We start from the raw sequence: 22,604 nt of genomic DNA on the forward strand, positions 1-22,604 counted from the left end.
ACTTGGTCGTTTTCCCATTGGCTTTGGAAGTGGAGGGGGCCGGGGCAGAGGGCAGGGTCAGGAGATGCCGGGCCTGAGAAGGGGGCATATAGCAGTCCACAGCGCTGACTTTGCCATCCTGGGACTGATGGGATTTACACAGGTAATATGGCAAATACTCCCCTTGATTCCTGTTGAGACAGAGATTTTAACTTCCCAGGTGACTGTTTAATTCTCTCAACAACCCTAGGAGGTCAGTATTATGTGTCCTGATATACAGATGCGAAAACTGAGGCTCAGGCAGGCTTGGTCATTTGTCCAAGGTCTCTCAGCTAGAAAGTGGGGGCCACACTGCCAATCCCCTGCTCAAGGTGCTTAGAGGGGTGACCCAGCCCTTTACACCTGGATAGCACTTCATAATGTGCAAAAGACTCTCCCACCTGCTTCCATCTGCTCCTTGCTGGAGGAGTGCCTGAGGGGCAGGGCGCTTGGCCTAGGATGGGTGCCTAGTGAGTGTGTGCGGGACCGAGACAGGCCGGGGTATGAGATGCCTATTTGCAGGGGAACCCAACCCCCAGAGATGCCAGCAGCTTGCTCAAGGTCACAGTGCTTAGAAATTGAGAAACTGGGATTTAAACCTGCTGGGGTTCTAGGAGGGGAGGCAGAGAAGGCAGATGAGGTGGGCCTAAGAGGACAGTCACCCGTTGGGAGCCCACCTACAGGGACTGGAGCGGGGCAAGAGCAGCCGAGGGGAAGGGTTGATTCGGCCAGGAGCTGCTTTTCCGGTGGGGAAGGCCCCAGAAACTGAAAGGCAGGACCTTCCTGTTTCCATCCTGACACACTGACCTTGAGCAAGCCCTTCACCCTCTCTGGACCTTAGTTTCCTCATCTATGAGACTGGGACCCTCGCTCACCCTGTGCCCCTCCGGGGCTCTGATGAAGTACATTGGCACTGTGAAGCTCTGTGCACTTGGGGGACCATGGCCATTAGAGGGGGGAACAGGATGGTTGGTGACCACGCCTCCTCCCCCAACCTGCTCACCCTGCAGGGCGAGGAGCTCTCGTCGGGCCGCCTGTTGGAGCAGGGTGCCCACCGGACCCCCAGCAGCACATGCGCGGCCTGCCGGCAGCACGTACATCTGGTGCAGCGTTACCTGGCTGAGGGCAAGCTGTACCACCGGCACTGCTTCCGGTGAGTGGCTGGGGAGCCTGGGGGCAGGGGCTTCACCCCCAGCACCCCAATACCAGGGAAGGGGCATCCCTGGATTCAGCGCCACCATGTGCTGAGCACCTTGGCAGGCCCTTCATACCGGAGCATCTGCTTATCCCCATTATACTGAGGCGCAAACGGAGGCCTAGTGAGGGCCAGAGACTTGCTCAGTCATATAATTAGAGACAAAAATGGGGCTGGAGCTCAGGGGTTCTGCCTCCAGTGCCCGTGCTCTTTGAGGCAAACTACCCGATGACGTTTAAGGAGCACAGTATACTTTAAAAACCACTGGGAAAAAAACTTAAAAAAAAACCCACAGTAACAACTTGCTTTCCGTATGTGGCTCTCAGGGGCAGCCAGGTTCAAAGAAAATGGAGTAAGAGTTAAGGAAAATACAAATAACCTACAAAATGTATGANGTGTGTGTGTGTGTGTGTGTGTGTGGTGTGTGTCTGCCTGCGTCTGGGGGCGGAGCCATCGCTGGGTGGGGCGGCAGGCCGCCGCCCCCTCCCGCTCCCCGGCCGGCGCGGACCGAGGCCAGCGGGACGCCGGCGCCCGCGGCCGGCCCACAGCAAGGGGAGCCGGCGGCAGTGAGTAGGCGGCGGCCGGCCGGGCAGGTCCGGGCAGGTCCGGGTGGGGAGCAGGCAGCCGAGCCGGGACTCCGCGCCGGAGCCGGAGCGTAGGACACCGAGGCCGCGGCCCCGCCTCCTCCTCGCCCTTTGCCCGCCGGTCGGCGCCGGGAGCTCGGAGCTGCGCGGAGCAGGGCAGCGCCGGAGCCGCCGCCGGAACCCGGCCGGTGGCGGACAAGAGGGTGAAGCCTGATCCCGGCGGCGCCCGGAGCCGGGCCGAGCCCCGCGCGGCTCATGGCGCGGCCGCAGGACGTGCTGCTGGCCTGGTGCCGCCGCCAGTGCGAGGGCTACCGCGGCGTGGACATCCGCGACCTGAGCAGCTCCTTCCGGGACGGCCTGGCCTTCTGCGCCATCCTACACCGGCATCGGCCCGACCTGCTGTGAGTGCCGGGAGGGCGGGCGGGCCGGGGCGCAGGGCGGCGGGCCCCGAGGTGGGGACCCCCGCCCCCCTCAGTGACGCGGGGCCGGGGCGATGGCAGGCGCCGCCCCCCGGAGACCGGGACACCGACCCTACTGACGGGCCCAGAACGCCTCGAGGGTCACTGAGACCCCCCAATCCAGGGCACCCTCCTCCCCCACTAGGCCTCTCTGACCCCGCCTGTTGGAACTCAGAACCCACCGCATGCCGGTCCCTTCGTGGCAGGGGTGCGGCGGTGGGGGTGGGGGTGGCTCCGCCCACAGGGCATTGATTTTCGCCAAAGGGACACAGCCCCCCAAAGCCTTGACTCTTTGAAGGGGCACCAAATCTTCCTTAAGGGGAACCCTGGGACTTTTCTGCTCTAAACTCTGCTCAGACAGTCACACTGAGCACCCCACTTCCCGTAAGGCATTGAGGCCGGTTCCTTCTGTGGGGGCCCCCTTTGCTCTGAGTGCAGTGAACCTCACTTCTCTGCTTCCCCCATGAGATCTTGTCTCCAGGGCACTAGAACAGTGCCTGGCATGGAGGAGCCCCTAGGTTAACAGTGGTTGGATGAATGGATGTACACCCCCCCCCCCCCCCCCCTATTATCTCACCTGATTGCCCACAACCCTGGAACACTGGCAAAACAAAGATTATTATCTCGATTTTACAGGGTAGGAAATTGGGGCTCATAGGGGTGAGTTGTCTGGCCTGTGGTCACACAGGCCCTTATTTCCTATCATGGTGAGCTGACTCAGAAATGAGTTTATAAAACCAGAANTGTGTGTGTGTGTGTGTGTGTGTGTGTGTGTGTGTGTGTGTGTGTGTGTGTGTGTACGCACGCATGCGTGGTGGCTAGACCTGGAACCTGGGGACTTGATGGCAGAACTGGGGTGTCATGGGGGAAAATTCTCCAGGAGGGGAACCATTATAGCAACACAGTCACATCTGGCCAGCTATAAATACATACCGGAAATAAAGCTTGCAGAAATAAATGCACAACTGGAATTAGAGTTTCGTAAAACAAGTGTGATACACACTGACATTTTTTTTTCTATTTTATTTTGTCCTATTTCATTTTATTCTAATCCATGAAAAAAACAAAAGGAAAAAAAAACCAAAAAAACCCTGGTTGGTTGAAAACCACTGAACTGATCTCCTGAGCTGCTAGTGCGTGGTAGCCTGCACACTAGATGGTACCTTTTGGAGGGGGAAACCTTTGCTTCCTCTTGCAGCACAAATTGAAGGCATGTTTCACAACTTATGTTACTGATTTCACATGGTTTTATTGTTCTATGATGATCCTGACAGTTACCGTTCTCCTTTTCCTCAGGGAAGTCCAGGGTATTGAGACAAGATCCAGGCTGGCACGTGGGAGGAGAGGAGGGAGGGCACAGCTTTGGCTGCTGGAGGCTCGGTAGCCAGCGCCCGGGGCCGGGCTGCCTGGCCACGTTGAACATCCTACCCCTGTTCTCCCTGGCAGGTGTCGGCAGTGCTCCAGCACCCTGATCCCCGGGGCTTACAGGAGTGGGCCTGAAGAGGGCACCTTCGTGTGTGCAGAGCACTGTGCCAGGCTGGGCCCAGGTGGGCGGTCGGGGACCAAGCCCAGGCTCCCCCCACAGCCAAAGCAACAGCAAGAAGAAGCAAAAGAAACAGCAGGAGAAGCCAAGGATGAGGAGGGAGGTGGCCCCAGCCCTAGTGCGGCTGCAGCGGCTGAGATGGACACGCCCAAGGCCAGCCCAGAGACCCGGCCCCAAGTTCCCACCAAGCCCCGGGTTCCAGGCAAACCGCAGGAGCTGGCCAGCCCCCCGGCCAGCCGCCCCACGCCCACCCCCAGGAAGGCCTCCGAGAGCACAGCCCTGACAGCCCCTACACCCCGGCCCCGGTCCAGTCTGCAGCCTGAGAACTTGGAGCAGGGTGGCAGCAGCGGCCTGGTGAACGGTGAGCAAGGCTCCAGCTGGGGCCAGGCACCCGCTGTGGAGTGTCTGGTGTTTACACGCACGTGTGCACTGACAGCGTTCATGGGACCATTCTCTATGCCTATGTGGGCCTCTTATGGGGGATGACGCTGTTTCTGAGGTTATTAGTTCATGTAACAGATAGTGACTGAGGCCTCTGGGCCGGGCTCTGTTCTTCGTGCTGGGGGTATAGCTCAAACAAACAGATACAGATTGTGCCCCAGGCTGTATGTCTCAGTTTCAGGATGTGTTACGAGTGCACACTGTGTGTGCCTGTGTCCCGACTGTCTCTGGGACTGTGTGTGTCCTGGCCGGTCTGATTGCATACCGCAGGTGACCTCCCCTCCCACGCCCAGCCCACGTGCTTGTCTGTGTCTGGATGTCTGGCAGGGGAGAGCTTGGGCTGGGGACAGGGGACACAAGAGGGTGTGTCCCTGGTCAGGTGGGCCCCTGGGGGCTCCCTTCAGGCTAGTCTGAACTGCACTGGAGACCCCTGCTCCACCCCTCATCACAGGACCGTCCGAATGACCTTCCCGGGCTTCCATGAGCTCATGGAAACAAAGCTTCTTGTAACCTAAGATGTACTGGGTAGCCCTTATCATTTGGTTAGGGAAGGCTGGGGTAGGTTAGGAAAGACCACGGGGGCCTGGGAGAACGAGACTCCCTCTGCTTATTTAGTTCTGTTCTGCACTCATGGAGGCCTGCTCTGAGCGCCCCCCCTGAGCTGGGCACTGGGGACGGAGATATTGTTCAGACCTATCCGTGCCTTTGGGGTGCTGCCACTCTCCAGGGGGAGATAGGCAGAGACACAGGGATTTTAGTAGAATGGAGAAGTCTGTTAAGATGAGGGAAGCAGAGGCTGTTATGGGATTCACGAACACTTGGATGCCAGGAGGCTTCCAGGAGGAGGTGACGTTGGGGCTGTGTTGAGACAATGTCTGTCCATATTGTGGCAGTGTCTGAGGGGCACTTGGGTGCCCCTGTCTCAACTGAAATGCAAATGGAGTCTCAGGTGTCCTGGCCTTGCTCCTTTAACCTTCTCCACCTGTCACCTTTGGTGCTTATCTAATCTCCCTAGTGCTGGGCTGGGGAGGTGCAAGTGTGCAGGTGAGGTTACCATGGCCACCTGGAGTCCATGACCTGCCAAGTAGGAAGGAAGGGCGCTCATTGGAGTGAGTGGCGGGCACTCTGGCTGGCTCTCTGGGTGCCCCACTCTGCTGCCCAGCCCGCAGCTGTCCATGAAGGCCTGTCTCTCTCTTCTTTCGTATTTAGGAAGGCTGCATGAACCCCCCGTCCCCAAGCCAAGAGGGACGCCCAAGCTGTCAGAGAGGTATGCTGGCCCTGAGAGGTTTTCAGGGCCCTGGTGGTGGGAATGGGGGCACCCTGGGGGCATGGCTTCCTGCGGGCCTGTGACCCACCCCATGCCCTCCTGAGAATGGGCAGGGCTCATCTCCGGCTGGGGCAGGAGTGCTGTGCCCACATCCCCTGGGAGCCCCTCTCCTGTGGGCAGCAGCACCTGGTAGAGACAGCCGCCTCTGGAGTTCCCTTCAGCTCCCCAAACCCCCGCTGCCTCTGTACCACGGGGGCCCTAGGTCTAGCTCATGGAGTTGTGAGAATTAGCAGCCAGGTATCAATAGCCCAGAAAAGCTCAGCTGTGTACCTGGCTCAGGTATTCCACTCTGAGACCCTGTGTCCCAGGCGAGGACATCTATTTCCCGCTGTTCTTTGGAGCTCTGCTTCCCCTGTGTGGTCCACGAGGGAGAGAGGTGGGCCACCGCCATAACCTGAGTTAACACTCAGTTAGCACTTGCTGTATGCCAGCGCTGTGCCCACTGGATCCTTGCATTGATCTTGGGAAGTGAGGATTATTATTATCCCCCTTTCACCGGTGGGAGACTGATGCAGAGAGGTCAGGTGACTTTCTCAGTGTCACACAGGAAGCCCCTTGTGGGTCCTTTCCTCAGTTGGGCTAATGGAGGCTGTGTGACGTGAAGGTTACACACATCAAGGGGCCCAGCTGGGATGTGACTCTAATAGTCTATTTCAGCCTTGGGCCCAACTGGTCCCGCTGGGCTGGGTGTGGGAGAGGAGAAAGGTGTAGTTTCTCATCCATCCCCTTTGAAATGGACTTAGAACTGTCCAGAGTGAGATGGACTGCTTCCCTTGCCTCCTAATGGTTTCTGCCTCTTCCTGCTGCCCTCCAGGACGCCAGCCCCCAGGAAGGACCCCCCATGGATCACTCTGGTACAGGCAGAGCCAAAGAAGAAGCCAGCCCCCCTTCCCCCGAGCAGCAGCCCTGGGCCTCCATGCCAGGACAGCAGGCAGGTGGAGAATGGAGGCGTGGAGGAGGTGGCCCCGAGGAGCCTGGCGGTGGCTGGCCTAGAGCCCAAGCCCTACAATCCCTTTGAGGATGAAGAAGAACAGGAGGAGGAGCCCCCCGCTGCACCCAGCACGGCTACCGGCCCTGCTCAGGAGTCCACACCCAAATCCTTGCACCCCTGGTATGGCATCACCCCTACCAGCAGCCCCAAGACAAAGAAGCGTCCTGCCCCCCGAGCACCCAGCGCGTCCCCACTCGGTGAGTGCCATCTCTGGGAGCTCTCCTGACAGTTGGAACTCTGGGGTCAGGCTCCTGGGTCAGCCCAGTCGGGAAGGGGGTGTGATGCAGTGGGATCCCCGTTAGGCCAGGTGCCACGTGTTTCATGTGGATCCTCTCATTTAATCCTGGAGCTAACCTGTGAGGTAGGTATCAAAGCCCCATTTGCAGGTGAGGAAACTGAGGCACAGAGAGGGTAAGTGATTTGCCCCAAGGTCTCAACAGCGCTTAAGCAGTGGAGACAGGATTTGAACCTGACTCCATATGCTAAACTCTTCGTGAGCCACCTCACAGGTCTGCTGTGAGAATTAAATACATTACCTGGTGAAGTGCTGAGAGCCCATGGAAAGCATGCAGCAGGGGTTAGATGGACTCCTGCTGATCTAGTCACTCTCCCCCAGTTGCTGGCAGCCACTGGCTCTGATCTGGCTCTGTGTGACACGGGCCTTGTGACTTGGCGCAGTCCCTTCCCTGTACCTGTCCTCAGTCTCCCCACCTGGAAAATGGTGGTGGTGGGCCAGCTCCAGGACACTGCCTGCTCCGTGCAGCACTCCCCTTATCATCCAGGCGTGTTGCATTTGTTCACTCTCACCGTCTTGTGGTCTTCTCAGGCCCTGGGCTTGGTCACCTTCCACCATGCCTGGGGTCCAGCTGCCTCTGAGATCTCAGTGGGGGCCCCTGAGACGGTGGGGCCGACAGCATGTTAGAGATGTTCAGAGGCAGGTGCTCAGGTGGTCTGGGGTGCCTGTTCTGGCCTCTGCTGGAGCTCTGGGATCCTCTAGCTGAGAGTGGAGGTGGTGGGTGAGTGCGGGGTGCAGCCAATGGGATGAGCTCTGAGTCAGACACAGCTGGGTTCACCCCAGCCCTTGCTGGGGCCAGTGCCTTCTCTCATCTGGAAAACGCACATGACGATGCTTTCATGCATGGTATCCATCACCCGAATGGGGATTACAGTGGTGCAGGGCAGTGCCTGGCCCAGAGCTGGCCACCGCGAGGGCTGCCCGCTCCTCCCCTCGCCTGCTGCCCTCCCTCCCTGCTCTGCTCTGGATCGGAGGCATAGGAGAGGCCAGCCTCAGTTTTTTCTGTGCCCTCGCCTCTCCTGGCAGATTTGCCTTTTATGCTCGTTTTGGCTTTGGATCAGATCAGACATGGGAGGAGAAGTGGAAGTGGCAGCCATGCTGGGTGAGGAAGTGAGAGGTGGGTTCTCTGGGCCCTGGCTTCATCTGGACGTAGAAGGACATGGGTTTCCAAGACCACCTGCAGCTCTGTTGAGAGTGGAGCATGTTAGGTGAGATCAGAAGCCCTGACTGTACCCCATCATGTGGTGCCCACTTTCTCATCTGTTTGTACAGCTCTCCACGCCTCCCGCCTCTCACACTCGGAGCCACCTTCAGCTACCCCATCACCAGCCCTCAGCGTGGAGAGCCTGTCATCTGAGGGCTTCAACCAGAACCCCAGGGCGGAGCTTCTGGAGCCCCCAGTTGTGCCCAAGAGCTCCTCAGAGCCTGCTGTCCATGCCCCTGGCACTCCTGGGACGTCTGCCAGCCTCTCCGCCAACTCTTCCTTGTCCTCATCTGGGGAGCTGGTGCAGCCCAGCGTGGACCGGACACCTCAAGTCAATCCTGGCCTGGCCCCCAATACGAGGGGCAGCTCGGGTCCCCAGCCAGTCAAGCCCTGCAGTGGAGCTGCCCCCACCCCGCTCTTGTTGGTTGGAGACAAGAGCCCCGTGCCTTCCTCTGGAACCTCGTCCCCGCAGCTCCAGGTAAAGGTGAGTACTTCGCCCTCCCTAAAAGCTGCTGTCCTGTCTAGCGGATGGGCGTCTGGTCTCAGGGCAGTAATGTCCAGGGCCTTCCATCTTTGATGGCCTTTGATTTCTTAACTGACATTGGCTGTGTCTGTCTACTCATTCACTTCTCCATTCACTGAGGCACAGATTCATCTATCCGTCCCTCCATTAATCAGCCAGACCTCCCATCATCTACCTGTTCACTGTCCACTTGCCTGGCCCTGCATGCATGGATGCAAAGGACACCTATTTACCTGCATATCCCATGCACTTGCCCATTCACCCAGCCACCATCCATCTGTACATCCTTCTATTCACTGAGGCCCTAATTATGCCAGAGCGCCCCCCCTGCCCCCAGGCCCACCCTGCACTGTGTCCCCTCTTGGGGGTGGAGTGGCCACGAGGCAACCATCCCAGGGAGCTCGTTTTCCAGATGAGCTTTGTGGGCTGTTCGCATACTTCTTTCAGTCCCATGCCAAGACAGGGGTCACCAGGAGTCAGGATATTTCTGGGGCACCTAGTTCCTGAGGAGGTCTCTCTTGCAGCCACAGCCCCTTTGGGCCACCAGGTCCTGATGGTCCACTTTTGCCCCACACTCTGCAGCTCTCTGAAAGCCCAAGTCTCATCCAGTCCTAGTGGATGGCGGCAGGACAGCTCCCGTGGGCGGCCATCATCGTGGTCTGACCTACCTGACAGAGGATGAGGCTGGGAAGGGGGCCAAGCTATTGGTCTAGTCCCTACCTGTGTGTGTTTCAGACATTTAACCTTCCCTGTCCTGGGCAACAGCCTCCTCCTGTCCAGCTCTGCCACCCACCCACTGTGAGACCTGGAAAAGGCCTCTCCCCTTCTCTGAGCCTCAGTAAGCTCTGAGAAGACCAAGCGTTCCTTGGTGGTGGGAGGTGGGGGAGGGGTCGACTTTGACCCCCCTCCCCCCCCCAGGCTGTTTCCTGTCCTGGGGTTGCTGTGGCAGGTAGGAGTTGTGTGGCTGATAAAAGGCTAAGAACACGTGAGGGGCTGGGGCTTCAAGGTGTTTGGCCCTACTGGGCCCCCTTGGGTATAGTTGTGGAAGGAGAGGGCAGAGCCCCAAGTGGACTTCCTTCTGGGGCATTCCCACACCCCGTCCTAACCCCAAGATTAGGAGAGAATCCCAGATGTAGTGGGGGCGGGAGACAGGGGCCTTGGGCGGGTGTGCTATGTGGGAGCCAACCCCCTTCTCCCTGCCATGCCTGGCTCACAGCAACTGCTGGCCTGAGGCCATCTCTCGGGGGCTGGTGCTGGGGAGGTGAGCGGGGCTCCCCCCTGCCTTCCCCAGCTGCTGGGAGAAAGCTGGGAAACACTCCAGGGAGCACTCCACAACCTCGAGTGAGGCCTCTTTACTGAGGTTGCAGAGTGCCATCGAGCGCCAGCTGGATGCCCTGGGGCCGTGATGAAAGCGGTTGGAAGATGTGGGCACTGCCCATGTGGCAGTCAGGGCCCTGTCCCAATGCTGGGGCTGCCCAGCTGTGCTGGCCTCAAGAGGGCAGGGCTCACCCCAAAGGGACAGAAAGATGCAGGGCTCTGGGTGCATGGAGGGGGGCAGCAGAGGATAGGGGTCTTTTCTGGGCAGAGAGGGAGCTACCCTGCCAGCCAGGTAGAAGGTGGGATCCGTGCTTTGGCACTCCCTGCTTGGGTGACACTAGGCGAGGAGCTGTACCTCTCTGAGCCTGAGAGTCTCTGCTAGGGAAAGGGTGGTTGTGAGGCCTGAATGAGCTATATAGCTCTGTCTAGCCCGAAACTCCTTGTCCTGACCACTGTCCCCAGTGCTGGATGGCTGCCCCGCCCGGAAACACACAGATTCTCGCCTTAGCGTGGGCCCTTGGAAAGTGCTTGAGCTTAACCTCTCTGAACTTGAGTTTCAGCTCTCAAATGGGCATTACAATACCCACTTTGCGAGCGGCTGTGAGAATTCAATAAGAACATAGGGAAGTCTCTTGCACAGCAACTGCACAGGGGAGGTGCTGGGAAATGGGGATGTTTGTTGAAGGACTGAGTGCATCCGGGACTAAATGCCGGGCAGTTCTCGCTCTGCGTGGGCCCTCCTCTCGCTGTCCTCTGGGTCTAGCCTGCTCTCCATAGTCCCCCGTGAGCAGGCTGCCAGGGGTATTACTGCCCCCTCCTCAGACTTATCCTCTCTCGTGTGGTCCTGCCTTTAGTCTTCCTGCAAGGAGAATCCTTTTAACCGGAAGGCATCACCCTCAGCGTCCCCAGCCACAAAGAAAGCCATCAAGGGATCCAAGCCAGCGAGGCCGCCTGCCCCCGGACACGGCTTCCCGCTCATCAAGCGTAAGGTACCAGCTGGGAGCTCCCAGACTTCCTGGGCTCGGCCCCTGCTTGGCAGCCTCAGGCTCCCCACGGGACACTTCGATAGCATGGACTGTCCAGGCAGCTACCCTCAGATGTCGGAGAGGAGGCACTTGGGTGGCCCAGCTGGAAGGTTTAACTTGCAACCAACAGCATTTCTAGCGAATCAGTTGTTCTCAAGCAGGAGCAATGGGTGGTGCATTTAACTTGTTACTAATAATAGTTCAAGGATCAAAGCACTCACATGATACACTTCTAGTTAAATAGATTAGAGTGTTCTCTAGTTTATGTCTAATACGGTCACCCTCTCACACTGCAGTATCATTTCTGGAGTGGCAGAGAAGGGGAAAGGTTGCCATGAGAGGTGGGAAGTTGTGCCCTCTGGGTGTGCCTGTCGGTGCTGGGGCCAGGGGCACGCAGGGGTTGTGGCTATCTCCACACCCACACTTCCTCACACCAGGATCCTGCATCTGGCCTCGCTGGGGTGTGGGACAGAGCCAGGGTCCTGGGCCCGTAGTGGCCAGTGCTGGCCAGAGAAATGGCGAAGCTCCTGGCAGTGGGCAGGCGGGAGGGGGAGGCTGCCCTTCAGGTGACTGGGGTGCTGTCGAGCAGGTCCAGGCTGACCAGTACATCCCGGAGGAGGACATCCACAGAGAGGTGGACACCATTGAGCGCCAGCTGGACGCCCTGGAACACCGCGGGGTCCTGCTGGAGGAGAGGCTGCGTGGCGGAGTAGATGGTTCGTGAGCTGCTGGGAGGGCCTGGTGGTGGGACTTAGGGGTGGCAGGAGCCTCTCTCTCTCTGGGGAGCCTCGGTGGCTCCTTTGAGGGCGGGAGCTGCTGCCAACCCTGGCCTCAGTGTGCATCTGGCTTCCAGAGGGCCGTGAGGACGACATGCTGGTGGACTGGTTCAAGCTCATCCACGAGAAGCACCTGCTTGTTCGGCGAGAGTCCGAGCTCATCTACGTGTGAGTCCTCCCTGTCCTCGGCCCCTGCTCCCCTTCCTGGAATCTGTAGAGCCTAGAACAGAGAGTCTCCCCTGTCTTCCTGCTCTCGTCACTCACAGCACAGGCCAGGGCAGCTGCACGGGGCTGAATTAACAGTTGACTCCTTCCCACCTTCTAGCTTCAAGCAGCAAAACCTGGAGCAGCGTCAGGCCGATGTGGAGTATGAGCTCCGATGCCTTCTCAACAAGCCAGGTGAGTGCAGCCTCCTGCATCCTCTGGGCACCTGCCCCAGGGCCTGGTGATACAGGGGAGTGGACAGACAGAGCTCTGATGGGGGCACACAGGCAGACTCTGGGAATAGGGTCAGAGGAGGGGGCCTGGAGGGGCTGTCTGGGCTGTAACATGATAAACAGGCGGAGCCATGATGGGAGAGAGAAAAGCATTGCCAGGGTGCGAGTGTGGACACATGATGTCAGGGATGACGGGCTTGGAGAACACCAGGCTCAGGAACACGCCACCTGTGGCCGCCCCCTTCCTGGAATGTGTGGGTTGGGCAGGCCCCCAGGCGGAGGGGCTTCAAGCTGGAGGGCCCACAGCTGCTCCTTGAGTAGGTGACAGCAGATACCTGTCCAGAGGCAGCTGTGGGCTCCAGGCTATCAGGCCAGAGCATGGCGGGACTTTACTGGTAGAGGAAGGGAAGGTAGAGGGCTCCCCCGCACAGTGTGATTAAGTGACTCAGGGAGGGAGGGACAGGATGGGCTCAGAATGGTGGGTGTGGAGTCAGACGTCCCATTTTCAGCCCCTAACTTGCTGGGTGCAGGGGAGAGGGAGGGTAGGCAGGTTTCTGAGCCTCAGTGGCTTCAGGTGGAAGACAGGATGAAGGTCCTCATCTCATAGGGTATTCTTGGAACCAAGAGACAGTGGATGTGGAAACACTGGGCTCTGAGGGGCTGACGGTTGATCGTTATTATGTGGCTGAGTTGGGGTCTGTGGCCATGACATGGAATGAGCCGCAGCTGCAGGTGGAGAGAAACTGCAGGACTGGGGAGTGTCCGGAGCTGGGAGCCAGGGCTCTTGGCCACTTCCTATGGCCCAGGCGGTGGGCTTTGTCATTCTCATTTAACAGATGAGGAAATGCACCCATTAGCAGTAGAGCTGGGTTTCTATCCATGTATCTGACCTCGGCCAGTCCCTGCACACACATAGCCCCTCCTGCCTGCTGGGATGGTGGCCCCGCCTCTCCAATGACTGGGGAAGCTGGAGGCTGGATGAGACCCAGAGGCAGGAGTGTCCGTCCCTGGGGAAGCCACGGAAAGTCTCAGCTATCCACTGCCATCCATGAGTCACTCCCAAATCTCTGGGAGGCTGGGGCGTGGCTACCACTCAAAGGGAGCCACCCTGTGGCTGGAGTGGGCACAGCACCCTGGCCAGCCTTGCCCTGGCCTTATTGTGTGGCTTCTCCAGCCCCCTGTGTGGTGGCAGGGCGTCCTGGGCTTGCCAGATGTTGTTTTTGCAGGGTGAGACTGGCTTACAAGGCCCCAAGTGGGTTGGAGACCCATAGATACCATAAGGGCTGTAGCTTGGGGGTGTCGGGCTACCTAGGTTCAAATATTGGCTCCACCCTTGCTGTGTGACACTGGTCAAGGACTTAACTTCCCCAAGCCTCAGTTTCCCCATATATAGATTGGGAACCTAACTTGCCCAGGCCCCAGATTTGGCAGAGTAGGACTTGAACTTGGGTGGTGACTCTGAAACCCATGCTGTCCCCAGAACTATGCTGGGCCATCTGCTCCTGAGTTTTGACAAGGTGAGGTGGGCATGGCTGAGGGGGCCTCAGGATGCTATTTCAAGACAGGGAGGCCTTTGGTGGCAGGTACTGTGGAGGGAAGGCCAAGTGCGGGCATCCAGTCCCTGGGACCACGTGGGCTGGCTGGAGGAATACCAGGGGGCAAGTGGGCCCCTGTGGGTGGTCCTTGAGGGTTCTTGAGAGGAGGCTGGAGGGGCAGCAGGTGTCTGAGACATCAGGGACGCCTCCTGGCTGGTCTCCCTGCCCCCAGGGTCCCCTCTAGTCCGCCCTCCTTCATGGCATTAATGTTCCAGTATGCCACTTGGGTCACATGTTTCTCCTGCCTGAGGACCCCTGGGGTTCCCTGTTTTTTATTCCCCCCTCTGCCCCCCTCTGGGCAGTGCACCTTTGGAGGCTCTCAGCAAGCCCAGCCCGAATCCCGCTTCCTCCAAGAAACCACCATGAACATTGATTACATGAGTGAATGAGCAGAAGCAGGATGCCTCCTGGCATGCGCTGGTCTCTGTTCTCAGAGCAGGCGCTCCGCTGGCCCTCCGGGAGCCCCCACGAAGGGTGTTTTTGGTAGGCAGCCCAGTATCCTTGGTCTCTTGTATAATAACCTTCATTTCTCCCAAAGCTTGTAACCCCCACCCATCCGGGCCCTCCTTCCTGTCCTCACAGGATCTCGCATGGGGCCGGCCTGCCCTTAGCACCCAGGGGCTGTTTCCTGGCTTCTGGGGAAGGCGGGAGGGTTTTCCCACCACTCACACCCTCACTCTTCTCCTCGGGCAGAAAAGGACTGGACAGAGGAGGACCGGGGCCGGGAGAAGGTGCTGATGCAGGAGATCGTGACCCTCATTGAGCAGCGCAATGCCATCATCAACTGCCTAGACGAGGACCGGCAGAGGTGACGTGGCTGGGTCAGGGGCTCCCCTGGGGGTTCCTCGGGGGAAGGGCCCAGAGCAGGCCAGGCCAGCCCTGCCCTCACTGGCAGCGATCTCGGAGCACCCTTGCTCAACCTGAGTGGAGTCGGAGGCTGGAAGGGACTGAGCTTTTCTGGTTCCTCCTCCTGTGGGACACTCAGTTTCCCTTTCTCATTTCAGGGAGGAAGAGGAAGATAAGATGTTGGAAGCCATGATCAAGAAGAAAGGTGAGGCCCCTCTGGGGGCTCCAGCCCATTTAAACTCCTGGAGGGTGGGGCACAGGTTGAACAGAGGGTTGGAGCTGGCACTACAGGGATGCCGTGTGCCAACTCCCAGCCTGTTTTTCACTAGGAAGGCCATGCGTGGCAGGGCAGGCCAGCCTGTAGCCAGGAAGGCTGTGGCCTGGGCGTGGAGGTGGGTGTGGGGTGCCCTGGTGTCCACAGGGAGGACTGGGGTGTACAGCAAGCACTTCCCCAGGGTGGTCTGCCTTAAGCTGTGCATCCCCCTTGAGATCTGCAGCTGGTCTTGGAGGAGTCTGTGGGCTCAAATAGCAGTGCCTACAGGGAATAAGATAATGCCTGGAATGGTTACAAGAGCACTGGACTGGGAGTCAGGAGGCCTGGGTTTAATCTTCGTTCCACCCATGACTCATTTTGTGGCCTTGTGGTTAAGTCTGGACTCCAGTCAGACTGCATGGGTTCCAGTCCCCGCTTTGATACTTACTAGTGGGTGACTTGAGGCAGCCGCTTCACGCCCCTGTAGGCCTGACTCTCCTTGTCTGCAGAATGGGGGCGATAGAGGCCCCCAGCTCCCAGGTGTATGCTGGGGAATGCTGGGATAATGTGTGTAAAGCACTTTGCCCAGGGCCTGGCACCTACAGAGAGCTCAGTTGGTATTAGTCCATCATGGCAAACCCACATTTTCCTCGTCTATAAAATTAGGGGCTAGGAGAGATGATTTCTGAGGTTTCTTCTTGCTCCAACAACAGTTTTGTGTTATAACCCACAGAGCTGTGGGCTCCAGCCTGGGGAATCAGCATTTTAAAGTTAAATGTATACCATGCTTCAGAGGCTCCAGATTGCTCTCACGCTCCGTTAGCTCAGATCCTTGCTGAAACACTGGGCAAGGGTATGGTTCCCATCCTGTAGGTGAAGAACCGGAGGCTCAGAGAGGCGAAGCGACGTGCCCAGGGTTCCCAGGAGGAGGTGCTGGAGCTGGGCACAGCCCCTGTGGGCCGGCACGCGGAGGCCTCATCACTACCCCTGGCCTGCCCCTTCCGCACGGCATTCAGCCTGCCCTTTCTCTCCGGCAGAGTTCCAGAAGGAGGCTGAGCCTGAGGGCAGGAAGAAAGGGAAGTTCAAGACCATGAAGGTGCTGAAGCTGCTGGGAAACAAGCGTGACACTAAGAGCAAGTCCCCCGGGGACAAGAGCTAACAACCAAGGGTCCTCCGCCCACCCGCTCCTGGCTCAGCCCCTGGGCTGTGCTGCACCGGAGGGGGGCACCCGGCTTCCCTTTAGGACCAGTCAAGAGGAAGGATGACTTAAGGGGAGGGAGCCTCTGGGTGATGGCCTCTCCCTCCTCAGGGCCCTCTGGCTGGTTTGGGCCAAAGAGTTTTCTTCTGTCGTCTCAGCCCCGCCCAGTCTGGTTCTGATGACTCCAGATGCTGTGAGGGACCCAATGAGCACGCAGGGTTCTGGGTCCAGGGAATGGCAGCGGCCACGCACACTCACTCCTCGTCCCGCCCAGCCCTTGCCGTGACGGGCAGCTCCTTGGTCCTTCCTCCCTCTGTATGGCGTCCAGATGGGAACTCTTAGTTGTCCGAGTTCTGACCTGAGGGTGCTTCCACCCATGAGGTCTGCCCATGGTGGGCCTCTGGCCTGGGGGTCCTGCCTCTGGGTTCCTGTCCCTCTTGGCAGGCCAGAAAGCAGGGCTCGGCTGCTCTGGCTTCTTCCGGCCCCGGCAACAGCCCTGAGTCCCCATCCTCCTCTGCAGGGCACGAGGCCCTGAGCCTGTTACTTCTCCCTCAGGAGCTGTATTTATGAAGTCCCTGATTCAGTTTGGGTTAGTTACTGTGTCCTCAGACATGAATGGGCCTGACGGACAAAACCCTCCTTCTGCCCCTTGAAGTTCTAGGAGCTGCTTTCCTCCCTTTCCCTTGCTCTGTAGGAAACCTCACCAGGACAGGAGGCTGTGATGGCCACACTGGGTGGGTGGGTGCCCCAGTGCTGAGTCTCCCAGTTAGGGTCTCTGGGAGGCAGGCCCCCGTTACAGTTCTGGTCCCTGATCATCAGCTGAGGGGGGTATGCTTGACGTAGGTGCTAACCCTGGTTCTTTAACACACTGTAGTCTGACCCCCTCCTTGAGCCCCGCCTCCCCCAGGGTGAGGGGATGATGGGTCCATTCCCATGTGTGGTCATCACGTCTGTTTCCTCACACTTGTCCGTTGTTCCTTCTTTCCCGACTTGTTCCCTCCGAAGGACTGATGGCCACTCAGCCCACTGGGATGGCCGTGGGAGAGGAGGAGCCTTGGGGACAATGCCTTTTCCCTAGGGACTGGGCCAAGCAGCTCTTGGTCGAAGCACTGTTGCTATAAGCTATTTCTGGGCACCTCTAGGGCCCCCTTTCCTCAGAACTCTTCTGGGGAAAGACTGTACTGTATTAACTCATGAGGATTTTCCTCACCAACAATAAATGGAGAACACCTCAGTGCCAGTGCCCTGCAGACTTGGGGTGTTTTTCCCTTGGCCAGGTCTGCCTTCATTCCTGCCTCTGCTGCGCCTCATGGCCAGGCATCTCTGGTGACCGAGGAGGGGCATGTAGGGGCTGTCCACCCCCAGGGGCCCTGGCCCTCACTGCCCGCTGTCGGGCAGGACTCCCCACCTCTGCAGGGGGAGGTGGCTCCTGCACCCGTGTCACCCCTGGCGGTCTCCTTCCAAACGTGCCTGTGGATCTGCGGGGTCACCACCTCCAGGGCCTTCCCTGGGCCAGGACACGTGACCCGGGCTGGTTGTAAGCTGAGGGAGGGCTCCATCAGGCCGTCTCGGTGTCAGGAGACTCAGGTGGTGGGGACTGGGGTGAACCGGGGCGTCTATGCCGCAACTAAAGAGGGAACTTCTTCCTTAGGTCAACTGTAGCCTGTGGGAATGTGACCAAGTGTTGTCAGATCTGTCCATTTTTCAAAAGAAGCTAGAAATCCAGATTGTGTGTGTGTGTGTGTGTGTGTGTGTAATTTGTAAATGTTGGCAACTAATCTGAATAGAAATCAAGGGTAGGCTGAATTTAGCCTGGGATTCTCCAGTCTGCTGCCTTTGAGCCACGTGGTTGAGCCTTCCAGGTGGAGGACAGCTATCCTCATGACATACCGTCCACCCTCAGGTCTGGAGCGTAAGGACACAGGCTTCGCATGGAATGTTCTGGGGCCAGCCCTTGGTCTGACCTTTGCCGCTTATCTGTTTGAGGCTACAGGTGGTGTTTATCCTGCAAACCAGAACTTGGGTCACGTGGCCTGTAGGATTATGTGAATCCCTCCAGGTGGGAGGGTTGGTTGACATTTCCAAAATATTTTGATATATGGGGATGGGAAAATGACAAGGGTACCAGAGAATGTAGAGCTCATGGTTGTCAGATCTGGGGACTGCCATGTGCCCTGTGCCGGGCCTCCCAGAAGAGCAATCGGCGCTGAGGCTGGGGGGTTGCCCAAGGTCGTGGAGCACAGGCTGCATCGGAACTCCAAAACTGGGGCTCTCTGGTTCCTCCCGCCCCTTTGGGTTTCTTCTCATGTGGTCCTGGTTTAGTGGAAAGACATAAAGCTAACTTAATCTTCAGTAGGCTACCTGCTGTGAAATGACCTTGGTTACAGTATCTTCGTGAGCCTTAGTTTTCACACAGACAGGGATAAATGAACCATTGCAGGGGTTTATTGAGAGAATGAACTGAGAGTGAAATTCAGCACCTGCCACAGTGCCCGGCCATGGGGTGCTCAAGAGGCATTGGTTTCCTTTTCCACTTGAAATATGCAAACAGCTAGAAACCATCTGTGCTTGAAAAATTCTAATTCCTTGAACAAATCAGCCTTATCCCTCTGAAAACAAAACGGTATGTGTAATGACTTATGTAAATATGTTTTATTAGCCAATTAATCGTAGCAGTTAAACATTTGCCTTAGGCTATAAGAAGTCAAATAAGTCGGTCCTAAGACAGGTAGGAAGAAAAGAATCACATTCATTCCTAAGTTCAGAAAACTCAATGTGGGCGCACACAGTGGGTGGAGATGGTGAGACGAGGGCCCATTGGATGCTCTTAGTCGCCCCAGGTGGTGAGACTCGGACCTCACTTTCACTGCACCTGGGGTTCTTTCCCCAAGAAAAGACTCGAAGTCGTGTGTGCAAATCAGTGACGGTGGATCCCTGGGCACAGTCTTGAGGAGAACGGGCTCATTCTCTGATGTCCATTTTCTAGGGTGCTGTACATGCCCAGGGTACCTGAGGCCAGGGCAGTGTTGTATGACCGTTGGACATGGCGGAAGGCCAGGATGGGTGGGCTGACCTGGGGGTGACCCTGCTTGGTAAGGGGGTGGGCTCCAGCAGTCAAGGATCGGATACTCTGCCCCATTTCTGGAGACAGATTAAGTGGTGGCAAGTGCCTTCCTAAGTTCCTCAGTCCTCTTGTGGTCAATGTCTTCCATTTCCCGTAGTTTCTGCAAGGGTATCAGGGAAAGCTGGGTTCTCAGGTTAGGAACTTGAGTAGCCAACACGGATGTGAGGCTGGAGCTGGACTTCAAACTCAGCCACAGCTGACGCTTTATGTCTACTCATGTCTCCCCCACACTCATGGTGGATGCGTCCCCTCCCCCTTCCCTGTTGGCTTCTCCTACCTGGGAGATTTCAGTAAGCATGATCCCTCGGTACTGTCTGCCCTGTCCCAGGGCCTCCATGTCCGCCAGGAAGTCTTTCCTCTCCCGGATCTCCTTCACCACTGGATAGGGAGAAGGGTCATCAGTGTACAGGGCACTAGGCCTTCAGGCTCCTGGGAGGGATGGTGGGGGCAGGGCTTGCCTCTCCTGGGGAGACAAAGCGGTTCTGTGGTCAGTGTTTCTCACTAGTTGGCCCTCAGGGATCACCCCCACCCCAAATTCTGGGCCCCCTCCACACACACACTCTCCTCCCCTGCACAGCTGGCCCATCAGTGGCTTACGTTCTTCGAACCGGTCCAGCTCGGGGGCTGGGTCCTCCTGTGGCACAGGAGGGGGCTTTTTTTCCCGTTCCTTTTTGTCCTTCCCTGTGGCAAAGATATTTTGGAGTCTTTGCTTCTCCTTCTCCAGATCACCTGTTAAGGCCCAGAAATGGCTTGATTACGGCGTGAAGGGCACCCCCATTCACGGTCTGTGTGCTTAACTAGGCGTGCTTGCTCCAGGGTGCTCCTGAGCTGTCTTGTCAAGACAGGCAGGAAGGGGAAGGGGTTGAGAGAGCCAAGAAGAGGGCTTTGTCAAAGCCCACACACCGCTCTGTTGCAGAGCAAGGCTAAGAAAACTCAGCGACCACCACTGTGGGCTGTGTGTAGAGGCTGCGTGGAGTGCAGGAGGGTCTGGGCCAAGAGTTATGTCAAGTGCCAAGGAGGAAGCGGGATGGACTGCTCCGTCAAGGCTAGACTGCAGAGAGGCTCTGGATCTGAGGCACCGAGTGAGCTTAAGAGAGCAGTGGCCATGAGACCTGCCAGCCAGCCATTTATCAGAGATGGGTAGAATCCAGTTCATTGTTAAAGAGAGTTCTGAAAAAAATTTTTTTAAAGAACCCCCTAACTGGTTTCCCCTGTGCCCCAAACACTCCCAAGCTAATGTGCCAAGGCTCAAGAGCATTGGGATAAACATCGTGAGAATTTGATGAGATACACATTCACCTGCCCGGTGGGCAGCTCATCTCCCTGGACCCCCCCCCCCTTGGACGGAGGTGGAAGAGAGGCTCCGGCTGAGGCTCTCCCACTTACGGGTGGCTCGAGGCTTGAACTGCTCCCGGCAGTAGGCCCCGTTGGCCTGGCACATGCTGGCAGGCCGGAGGTGGGATCGGGCCTCCAGGATGGGAGGCAGGTAGATGGGCGAGGCTGGCTGCTTGGAAGGCAAGACCCTCTGGCTGGATGTTGGGCTGCACTGTAGGGGCAGAATGTCTCCTCCTGGGGAAGGAAGGGTTGGCGTGGGGGGATCCACTTGGGTTTTTTTTTTTAATTTATAAAAGTGATAACTGTCTGTTGGAACAATGCAAACAGTACTGCGCCGCCCCCGCCCCCTAACACACACACAATGGGCAATTTGGTGGTCTCAGTTCATTCTTTTTGATGCTTATATAAATATGTTCAAAGATATGTGTGCATATCTAAGATTCGTTTTTCAAACACTGGATCAATAAGACTCCTCACTTAACAATTTATCATGGCCATCTTTCTAGATCACTCTTGATATATAATTTATTTTTTCTAGCTGTGTACTAGTCCTTAGAATGGCTATCTTATTTATCCAACTAGTCTCCTAGTTTCAGAAATTCAGGCTGTTTCGTCTACTTCCTTTTACTACTTCCAACAATGCTGCAATAAACATCCTTGTACATCAAGCCTTCATACTGGTGCTTTTATTTCTATAAATGGATTCTTAAAACCTGCTTGGTCCATGGCAGGGAGGGAGGGTTTGGATGGTAATAGACACCAGCTCCTCCTACTGTCCATCCCCACTGCCTCGGCCCAGACTTGGGGCTTCTTCGTCAGACCAGCCAAGTGTGTCACCTCCTGTCTCCCAATCACCCTAAAGCCCAGCTCAAGGCAAGTTTGGATCTGGCCCCTGTTTACCTTTTCTACCTGCCTAGCCTTCTTCTGTCACCCACCCAAGAAATACATAATAAGCATCTACTCTCTGCCAGTCCCAGGACACGGGGGGTAAAGTATAAGACAAAGCTTTGCCCACATGGCGCCTGTATCTGGGGAGTGGATGATAAAATAAACTACATTAGTATGTTAGGTGACGACCGTACAGAGGTGGAGCATAGAGTGTGTCAAGCAAGAATTACCATTTCAATAGAGAAGCCAGGGAAGGCCTCATGAAGAGGGTAACATTTGAGAAAAGATGCAAAAGTGGTGAGGGGCCAGCGATGAGCTATTTCAGGGATGAGCATTCCAGGCAGAGGGAAGGAGCGGCTGGAGCAAAGGCCCTGAGGTGGGAATGTGTCTGGAGTGTCTCGAGGAACAGCCAGGGCGCTAGGGTGCCAGGAATGGAGTGAGCAAAGGGGCATATAGTGGGAGTAGAGGTCAGACGTCATGGGGGGCAAGCGAAGTGCAGGGCCTGGCAGGCCTCTGGAAAGACTGGCTTTCACTCGTGTGAGTTCAGAAGCCATCGGAGGCTTTTGAACAGAGGAGTGACGTGATCCCTTTGGTTGCTTTGAAAAGACTGTGTTGGGGGCCAAGGGCAGTGGCGGTCAGAGTCAGGATATGGTTTGAAGGCCAAGCAGACAGGACTGCTGATGGGTCAGATGGGGGGTCTGGGAGGCAGAGGAGTCACGGATGACTGAGGTGTCTGCCCTGAGGACTGGAAGGATGGCGCTGCTGTTATTCCCCACCAACCTTTCCCTTCTCACATCCTCTCCTTGGGAGTTACACGGCTTTACGTATCTCTCGTTTCTGAAGAGATGCTGTGTTTCCTAGAATGTCCCTCCACTCCCTATTTCTGTCTGTCCAGTGCCAAATGCTACCTCTTCCTCTGGCCCATTTTCAGCAAATAATTATGGCCTGAGGAATTCTGGGAGTTCAGGTAAAGGAGAGGAATCTGTGGCTTGCAACAGAATTTGAACTAAGGCTCAAAACAACAGTAGGATTTGGTTAAGAGAAGTAAAGAGAAGGTTCTAGAAGAAAGCAGACTCAACACCAATGCTTGGAGGCAATTAAAAAAAATAAAACTCCTAAGGAGAAAAACACTGCCAGGTGAACCAGTTACTTGTGTTGGCCTAACCACTAATGCAATTAGTCCTTCAATAAAAGATGAAGCCAAAGCAAACAAACAAACAAACACTGAGCA

The 22,604-nt window shown here is 57.0% G+C and overlaps 2 protein-coding genes across 6 annotated transcripts in view; one reads left to right on the forward strand and one right to left on the reverse strand.

Moving 5' to 3' along the window:
* Positions 1–17,298, forward strand: part of MICALL1 (MICAL like 1) — a 39,595-nt gene extending 22,297 nt beyond the window's left edge. Inside the window, exons 3-14 of the mRNA XM_019664567.1 lie at positions 1,029–1,171; positions 3,702–4,159; positions 5,449–5,506; positions 6,381–6,754; positions 8,125–8,540; positions 10,751–10,885; positions 11,511–11,637; positions 11,775–11,865; positions 12,023–12,096; positions 14,423–14,537; positions 14,734–14,780; positions 15,866–17,298. Coding sequence (XP_019520112.1) covers positions 1,029–1,171; positions 3,702–4,159; positions 5,449–5,506; positions 6,381–6,754; positions 8,125–8,540; positions 10,751–10,885; positions 11,511–11,637; positions 11,775–11,865; positions 12,023–12,096; positions 14,423–14,537; positions 14,734–14,780; positions 15,866–15,987 — 2,160 coding nt within the window. The 3' untranslated portion in view covers positions 15,988–17,298. The remainder of the gene's footprint in view (positions 1–1,028; positions 1,172–3,701; positions 4,160–5,448; positions 5,507–6,380; positions 6,755–8,124; positions 8,541–10,750; positions 10,886–11,510; positions 11,638–11,774; positions 11,866–12,022; positions 12,097–14,422; positions 14,538–14,733; positions 14,781–15,865) is intronic.
* Positions 17,299–17,406: 108 nt separating this feature from the next.
* Positions 17,407–22,604, reverse strand: part of CUNH22orf23 (chromosome unknown C22orf23 homolog) — an 8,900-nt gene continuing 3,702 nt past the window's right edge. For 3 of the 5 annotated variants that reach the window (XM_019664633.1, XM_019664631.1, XM_019664632.1), the window contains exons 4-5: positions 20,537–20,719; positions 19,436–19,879 (exon numbers count right to left, since the gene is read on the reverse strand). In XM_019664633.1, coding sequence (XP_019520178.1) covers positions 19,572–19,879; positions 20,537–20,719 — 491 coding nt within the window. In that variant the 3' untranslated portion in view covers positions 19,436–19,571. Of the gene's footprint in view, positions 19,251–19,427; positions 19,880–20,536; positions 20,720–22,604 lie in introns of those variants that run through there. The other 2 variants (XM_019664634.1, XM_019664635.1) reach the window with 2 other exon arrangements.

This window comes from Hipposideros armiger, unplaced genomic scaffold, assembly GCF_001890085.2.
Source record: "Hipposideros armiger isolate ML-2016 unplaced genomic scaffold, ASM189008v1 scaffold_426, whole genome shotgun sequence".
Classification (NCBI taxonomy): Eukaryota; Metazoa; Chordata; class Mammalia; order Chiroptera; family Hipposideridae; genus Hipposideros; species Hipposideros armiger.